Genomic DNA, 8,729 nt, shown 5'->3' on the forward strand with positions numbered 1-8,729 from the left:
CCAGCTACGTCGGCCTATACCTAATCTTTCATCACCACTACATGCCCTTTCTCTTGAAGGGTTGTTCTGCTTGTCTGTACGGCTGAGCGTGTGAAACGCCTGCAACACAACAGAAGTGTAATTGACGCTTGGCTCCGCGCTTTAACCTTGAAGGGCAGGACTTAGCCGTCTTGACATCAAGCGGCGCTCGCCTGCAGCCTGCGAGCTACCGTCTGACGCCGCCTCACTCAGGCGGCGGCCCGGGTATTAATTTATCCGCCTCTTATGTAAAAATAAAAAAAGTTTTGTTGAAAAAGAATATTTGGATTCTCTTTTCTTTGGCACCGGCTTTGATTGTTGCAGATGAAATGTCGGAGATTCCTTTGCTTTTCTTGTCCCATATGTTTCGTCTCTTGTCCTGGCTATGGTCTTTTTTTCTTCTTCTTTTTCCCCCACAAAGAACACAAATTAATGGGAGAGAAGTGGTGTGGATCTGAAAAAACATCTGTCTGGAAGAAGGGCTCTTTTTAAAGCTGCCCATGGGGGGATTTTCCGCGCTGCAAGTGGGGCGAGGGAAGAGCAAAGACAATACTACCGAGGTTTAATTACCCAGCCATCAGGAACGAAGCGAGAGAAGAGACAAGAGAACTGAGACGGAAGAACGGAACCACAGGCGCAATGTGCTTTCTGGCTGTTCTCTCTCCTCCATCCTCCCCTTCATCCCCCCCCTTCTCTCTCTCCCTCTCTCTCCCTCTCTCCCTCCCTCTCTCTCTCTCTCTCTCTCTTTGTCTTTTTCTCTCATCTAAAGAAATCATTCTCTAAAACGTACTTCTTACCCTTCCATCACTCGCTATCACCGCGTCTTAAGCAGCCCCTGGTATGAAAGAGGCAGAGGAGCCATTGAACGCATTGTCTAAACTACGGCAGAAGGTATAGCCCTAGATCAGGGGATGCCTCACGTCTTTGTAATGCAGCATAAGATAAATTTGCGTTGCGTTTTCTTTGAAGCGCTCTGCTGTTAGCTGAGGTACGAATAAGAGGATGTTTTTGGTCATTAGGAACCGATTACTCATATTTTAAAAAGATTCTGAAGTTCTTTAAGAAAATGATGAACTGATGTTAAGGAATTACTTTTCTAGCCTTAATGTATAAGAGGATGGTACTGTAACTCAGACGATAGTTCATGAGATTATAAGGCCTTCCACTTTATATTTCACCAGGCAACACGCAGAGATCGATCGGAAAGCGCTGCTTTTTACTTTTGTCCTGGAAACGTGTAAAACGTTTTTCTCTTTCTCAAGTCGTGTGTGGATCCCAAAGCAGTCTTGAAACATATATGAAAGCTCCACACCCCAGAGAGCTGCCTGTGCTACAACATAACACTGAAAAGAAAAACAACGCAAATATTTATCGTAAGTCTACAGAAACACCACATAGCAAAACACACAGCCATGGCCTTATCAGCAACGTGGTGGCCCTGTGTCTTAAAAACACATTGGGTGTTTCACACTTTGAGATGTTAGCACTAAACTATATAATAAGCAAGAAAAACAAAGAATGGAAACTGTAGCGAATTCAGAAAAAAATCGAAATGGCTTGACTGTATATACTCGTACTTTTTAATTTATGTACACACAGTTTTGCAGATTCTAAGCAAAGGCCTCAACACACCGCACGGCAATAGGCCTGCTCGTCCACATCTGAAATACACGTCTCTGTGTCTGCGGGTGTTTGTATGAAGTCCCTGACCTGCTGTAACCTCTCAGATTATCACCCACTTATGACAAGAGGGCCCGGCCCTTTCAGATCTCCCTCTCCTCTCACCCCCCCCAGCACATCAGATGTCCCATGACGAACCATGTTGATGCATAGCGTCGGCAGGGTTTTGTTTTTCCGCGGGTATCAAACGTCGCAAGGGCAAATCGCTGGACTCTCGCTGCGGAGCCGACATCTGTTTAATTGGACATTACTCAAGGCCAAAACTCATAGTTCTTGTTGCTCTTGAACTTAAGAGAGTCTCAAATTCCCTCCCTGCTGGGCTTTAAATTTCTCTGAATCAATAATTAATGGTCACAGTGGTTATTTATTCATCTGTATCTTCGCCAATTACGCAGAGTCTTAATTAACAATTTCAATAATTGATATTTATTTTTGAAAGGGCTCTGTATCCTCGGCTGATGAATTATGGATGAGGAGTGTATTTCTGTGTTCTGAGAGAGAATGAGGGAGAGAGCGGCGCTCAGGGCGTAAACCAGGGCCACTTTGAGTCTTTGGCTGGCGCTGTGATGTGCATCTGATACCACTCCCTTTCATGGACCCCAAGCGTCCACTCGCCCGCATGTGATCTGGTAAAGATTTCCACACGCGTGTCCTCTTCAGATATATGTGTTTTTGTTCTTTAATAAGAAGCTTCAAAGAATTAGCTACTGTTTCCTTGATAATTCCGCTTTGTTGATGTGTGAGCAGGAGTGTGGGCTCAGGGTCGGAGGGCTGCCTGCAGAATTTCTACATTTTGTTGTAAGAAAGAGAGAGCGGTTTTCCCGGTGATTGTTCAATGTCCAATCAGTGAACCTCAAGAGGAAGGTGAAACCTCGTATTTGACATCTACCACCCCCACCCCCACCTGTCCCGCCCCCACTCCCCTCAGACCACCTCAAAAAGTTAAAAAGAAGAATTCTCGTTAAAATTGACTTTCATCAAGTTTTATTCAGTTTCTGGAAGGACAGGAGGGACCACAGCTGTTCCCAGACCACCAAAGCGAAGCAAGACTACCATCATTGGTGAATTCTCTTTGGCATTGCTTTGGTTCAGCACAGGGGGTAGGGGTCAGAGGGTGGGGGGGAGGGTTCAGCCCTGAAAGCCCTAACATCAGACATACTTTAATCCCCAAATCATCGTGCTAATGTTAAGGTTCAAAGTTTGAGGTTCCAAGGTAGCAAGACCACAATCTAAAAAATAATGGTGTTGTACCTAGCTAACTAGCTGGCTAGCTTCATTAACTAGTGAGCTTGGCTCACAAACTAGCAAGATAGCTTCGCTTACTAGCTAGCTAGCTAACTGTGGGAGGGGGGAGGGTTGGCAAGGGCTATGGTGGACGATTCAGACGGGCTCGGTGAAGCGTCTCAGAGAGCCGAAGGTGGGGCTGGAGCTTCCCCAGTCGCTGTACCTCCTGTACTCGCCGGGGCTCAGGAAGTACTGGCGGCCCCTGTAGTTGGGGTGCTCGTGGAGCATCCAGTAGCCCTCCATCACGTTGAGGGAGGCGATGTCGCGGGTGTGGAAGCGCTCCATCAGGTCGGGGCAGTCCTCACTCAGCTCCATGTTCTGACCCATGAAGTCTGAGCGCTCGAACACCTTGATCTTGTAGTTGCCACGGTACTGAAGAAGAGGAGGAATGGTGCTTAGAGAACTGTCTGGATCGCATCCCCACAAGCAAATAGAGCTCTATTGAACATGCCCAGTGGTGGGTAGTAACACGTTACAAGTAATGCAAATGAGTAAAAAAGTACCTTTTTCAGGTAACGAGTACTTTTTACTTTCCTTTTTTAAGTCTGTAATTTTACTCTTACTCGAGAAAATATTTGATTTAAAATTCTACTCTTTACTCAATTACATTTTCCATTGTGCCTTCATTAAAATGAGTATTAAACACATTATCCTCGTTGACTGTAATACAAGCGTACACATTGGCGACGCGCCCTCCCTACGTTGCAACTTAGTTGCGATTCCATAGCTGAGGAGACAGTCGACCATTACGTTGGGACTGAGGACTAGAAACGCCATGGATGCAGACACGCAGGAAGGTATTTTCGGCAGGGGGTGCGGGGTTACGGTCCATGTAGCGTTTATATAATTCTAAAGATACTATGTTACAAATGCTCTGTATTCTGCAGACCACTCTAGAACTTGTTCGTCGTTGTGTCTGGTGGTGAGTGTGCATGCATGCTATGCGTAGGCTGGATCTCGATCACGTAAAGACAAATCTGATTGGCTAATCAGCTAACCAAGCCAGCCTGGTTAGTGTTTCATTGGTTGTGTTTCTACAAAACTCTTGCCTTTTGTCATATGCACAGAGCTGAAATTAATTTACGTTTTTAGTGTATATTTTTGTAAAGTTTGAAATTAAATTACATTTTTTGTTATTATATATAAGTATTGTTGTATGTATGCTTAATGAACAATACACACAATGAAGCAACTTGTGAAGACATTTTTTAAGAGTGCATCTCTTTCTCTCTCTCTCACTCACACACGTTACTCAAGTAGATTTGAAGGAAGTAAGGAAGTAATTGTACTTTTACTTGAGTATAGATTTTCAGTACTCTACCCACCACTGAACATGCCTCACATTGAAGTATCAACAAAGGGCTGCTGCTTTACTTAATGCAAGTACAACTGTACTAAGATACCAGATATTTTATAGTAGTTACGTAGTTCAACCAATAGATGGCAGCAAACCAACAAAAGTAGTCTCATGTGTAGTTGCTCTTTAAGTAGTTGCCCTTTTTCTTTTGTCATGAAAGTTATTTTCAAGCAAACACAATTTTGACAATCCAGTTTTGTGTGCAAATTGGTTATGTATGTAAATGCCGGTCAATTTTTTTTTTCTCCATATTTTAGAACGTAATTGAAAAGCGTAGTTTGTGTGAAAATAATGAATAACACAATTATGCATCAACTCAAACGGCGTGGTTTGGACTCACGGAAGGCACCATGCGACAGGAGCGGATGCAATCGTTGAAGCCGGCCCAGCGCTGGTAGTCGGGGTAGTCGCCCTTGTTCAGCTGGTACTGGTAGCCGTTGTAGTTGGACTTCTCGTAAGCCACCCAGCTGCCGCTCTCCACCTTGATGGAGTTGCAGCGGCTGACGTGGCTGTGCATCTCGGAGCAGTCGATACTGCACTCATAGTGACGGCCCTGGAAGTTCTTGTCCTCGTAAAAGATGATCTGGATGAAAAGAGCAAATGGGTGTTCGGTTAGAATCAGTGTTTCGCAACTTTAAAGTTGTACCGATGGTTCGGTGCAACTTTGTACTAGTGCTACCATTTGTACCGTTGGTACAGGCACAGGGCCTTCATAAGTCGGACCATATTTGTTTTTCCCCTGCTAGCTATTATTATAGAATTTATCATTTAGCCTAATTATAAATATTTTAGTGATTTTGGTGTTTAAAATGGAAGAATTGTAGGTGTATGCCTATTGCCTACTCATATTTCTGCTTTACTACAGTAGCAAACATGCTATTGCCTTTGAGATCATAAAATCACCACATTAATTGTAGCCTCCAGAGAAGTTCATAAAATAATACTCCCAAATCAAATGTGTTCGTAAATAGGTGTTATTGTTGAAATCAGGAGTGTTACACATTATTGAATTTTAAGTATTTTCATAATACCTTTCGGATTTGTATTTATTTTACTGTGCATACTAACTGTAGTGTCCACACTGCAGCTCTTTTGGCTTTGATAGATACATCCTGTATCAAATGCTGAAAACAGTTCTGCCTTAATAATAATATAATAACAACAACAAACTCTACCTATGTAGTGAATTCTGACTTCATGCTTCCCCTTAACTGGCCTGTATAAGGCCTGTATATAATTTAATAAAATACGACCATCAGCTGCAAATTATCCCTTGGCCCCAACATGCAGACACATCCCATAAAACAAATCCATCAACATGTTCGGGATGATCGCAGCAGTTCGCCAGGTCGTTACAGTGGGTTGAGTCGTTGAAACACAAGCGATAGATAGTAGTAGAGCTACTTACCTTTGCCATGGTGACTGTGTTTGGTTGTTCAGACCAGGACCCGGGCTCTTTATAGACCCCAGTGGGATCAAGGGGCTTTGGGGAGCGTTAGGCTGTGTGGTGTCAGCACTATGGTTTCAATAGCCGGGCCCAGCACCATAGGACTGGTGAGGGCAGCAGGCAGAGGCTTTGTCTCGGTCAAATCTCTTGTCTGTCCATTGAAAATGGTGTCCAGTTGCACTTTTACATGGGTTACAATAGTGAGTGACAACTCCACCGCCTATTGCCTGCCTGGCTTTATCAATGTTGGAATTAATGTCTAACTTAATGAGGATTTGTGATCACAGCAAAGCCAATGTGAGTATGATGTACATGTATCTGTTGGTTGTTTCTGTTGGTGTCAAACAAGGCATTTAACACAATAATGAGGTCATAAAGACTATCTCGTATCTTGCTATGGTGAACCATTTTTCGAAATGACTAAATTGTTGTAAATAGTAGATTCACTGTCCAATAAGATCCTGATGCCAATGATCCTGATCAGTGGCTATCAGTACTGTAGCTTCAGTGGAAAAACTCAAGGAACCCTTTGCCTCGCTGTTAATCATAGAAAAGACAACGTAAACGCTTTTAGTTTGAAAACAAAAAAGGTTCATCTTTTATTGTGAAACAGTTACACGCTGCTCCTCATCCTCCTGAAGGAGCCGATCATGGGGTTGTGGCAGCCCCAGTCGCCGCAGGCCCTGTACTCGCCGGGGCGCATGAAGTACTGGCGGCCCCTGTAGTTGGGGTGCTCGTAGAAGATCCAGTAGCCCTCCATGATGTGGCAGGAGAAGATGTCGTGGTGGTGGTAGCGATCGTACACGTTGGGGCAGTCCTCCATGAACTCCATCATCTGGCCCATCATCTCAGGCCTGTTGTACACCCTCATCCTGTAGGAGCCTCTGTACTGTGGGGCCAACGGGGTAGAGAGGGGGTCAGGTTTAATGGAGCAGCATGAGCCTGTATGGCAGTTTAATTCAAATATTTGGTTCAGGGATCATTATCAAAGGAATGCTTTAGCTTTCTTGGCTGCTTGTCAGATAAAGCAAGCACAAGTCAATATTTGCTAATATTCATGACGTTTTACAGACTAAATTATATTTTGATTAATATGGGAAATAGGCGTTAGATGTGAATCTCTCACAGAGCTGTTATCTTCAGAATATATATTTGCTTTTCCTCTGGGAGCAAGAGGGTTAATGTGACTTTATAAGATCAGGAGTGGAGATAGAGAGAGAAGGAGAGGCCTTTAGGGAGGGGGAAGACTGAAGGAGGAGGAGGAGGAAGAGGAGGAGGAGTAGGGGACTTGGAGGAGCAGAAGGAGCAGGAGGAGGAGGAGGACGGGGAGAGGCATCAAACGATGGACACATGTAAGCTTCGGTTTGGTATGTGTGTGTGTGTGTGTGTGGAGGGGAGGGGGAGGGGTCAATTTGACGGGACTCACGGGGGGATACATCTGGCAGGAGCGGATGCAGTTGTTGTAGCCCATCCAGCTGTGGTAGTCGGCGTACTCGCCCTGGTTCAGGATGTACTGGTAGCCCATGAAGTTGGGCTTCTCATACCCGACCCAGTGGCCGCCGCTGACGCGAATGGAGTTGCAGCAGTTGAAGTGCTTGAAGGTGTCCATGCAATCGCTGTTGCACTCCCAGTGGCGGCCCTGGAAGTTGCGGCCCTCGTAGAAGATGATCTGAGAGAGAGAGAGGGAGAGAGAGAGAAAGAGAGGAAGAGGGAGAGGATGAGGGAGAGAGAGAGAGACAGACAGAGGGAGAGAGAGAGAGAGAGAGACAGAGGGAGGGTGTCATTCTTGTGGACATCAGTGCAGAGATTTATTTGACTGCTTGCAGTTCTTGCTGGTGGACTCTAGGGGGTACTGTTCTCCCTGTAACACATCTAATAGTAAGCGTGTGTTCTGCTCTTCGCTCATAATTAAATCCTGTACCTTCACAAACCAGATCTGCTGTGTTTATCCTGTGTTGGTAAAACACTTTTCCCCCCAATTTTACGCCAGTAACCTAACTGTTTCATGCAACCTCTCCCTAACCCATAACCCTCTCGCCCTGACCCGGTCTCTCTCTACACCATCGCTCTCCCTTTTTTTTTATTTATTAACCCGTATCACCTTTCTCGTCAATCCGTGACCCTCTCTCTACAGAAATCACCTCTCCCCTGAACTCTCTCTCTCCCTAAAGCCACCCTCCCTAACCCCTAACTCTCTCTCTCCCTAAATCTATCCTCCCACCCCTTAACCATTTCTCCCTCTTGATAACCCCTAACCCTATTTCCCTTTGCTAGGCCCCATAGCTCCATGTCTCTAGCTCCAGCTAGCCCACTGCTAAAGCGCTGGTGGCTGTAGGTGTGTCTGCTCGTACCTTGCCCATGGTTGCTTAGTTGGGGAGTCGGCGTGCTGTGATGCTAGGAGGCTTTCCGTACCCCTCTTATACCCCTGCCTGCCGCCGCCGGCCCGCGGCTACGTCAAAAACCACCACTCTTACCTTTTTACAGCCTATTGTCTCGCAGCCTATGGTTCGACTTGACTACAAACTGCTAGAGTTAACCTATAGAATAAACACCCCCCCCCCCACACATACACACACACACACACACACACACACACACACACACACACACACACACACACACACACGGGCCTCATAGAGGTCACCATTCAGTATTTTGACGACACAGCCACCTTTTCCATGACCCTTTTGAAATGACACGCGCACAATAGGCGAGTAGGTATGTGTGACTGAAAACACACACACACACACACACATACAGAGTTGCACACGCTTGCAGACATGCGTGTGCAGACACATGTGCACGGCAAGGACAAAAGCCTCCCAACCATGACGTTTTCTTCTAAAAGGCTGAGCTATAGGTTGAGCGGGGCTGTGGTCAGCGTATAGCTCTATAGCACAGCCACAGGGCTTCACCATACCGCGGGACACTATACACGCTCAT

At 45.5% G+C, this 8,729-nt stretch overlaps 2 protein-coding genes across 2 annotated transcripts; both read right to left on the reverse strand.

Moving 5' to 3' along the window:
* Positions 1 to 3,078: 3,078 nt before the first annotated feature.
* crygmx (crystallin, gamma MX) lies at positions 3,079 to 5,756 on the reverse strand (the record flags this gene model as incomplete). The annotated part of the gene is made up of 3 exons (XM_079756849.1): positions 3,079 to 3,354; positions 4,680 to 4,922; positions 5,748 to 5,756. The coding sequence occupies 3 exons, from the start codon at positions 5,754 to 5,756 to the stop codon at positions 3,079 to 3,081; spliced, it is 528 nt and encodes a 175-aa protein (XP_079612975.1).
* Positions 5,757 to 6,399: 643 nt separating this feature from the next.
* crygmxl2 (crystallin, gamma MX, like 2) lies at positions 6,400 to 8,146 on the reverse strand (the record flags this gene model as incomplete). The annotated part of the gene is made up of 3 exons (XM_079756850.1): positions 6,400 to 6,675; positions 7,213 to 7,455; positions 8,138 to 8,146. 3 exons carry the CDS (start codon positions 8,144 to 8,146, stop codon positions 6,400 to 6,402), a joined length of 528 nt encoding a protein of 175 aa, XP_079612976.1.
* Between the last annotated feature and the right edge of the window lie 583 nt (positions 8,147 to 8,729).

Source organism: Pollachius pollachius (genome assembly GCF_949987615.1).
Source record: "Pollachius pollachius genome assembly, chromosome: 19".
NCBI classification, from domain to species: Eukaryota; Metazoa; Chordata; class Actinopteri; order Gadiformes; family Gadidae; genus Pollachius; species Pollachius pollachius.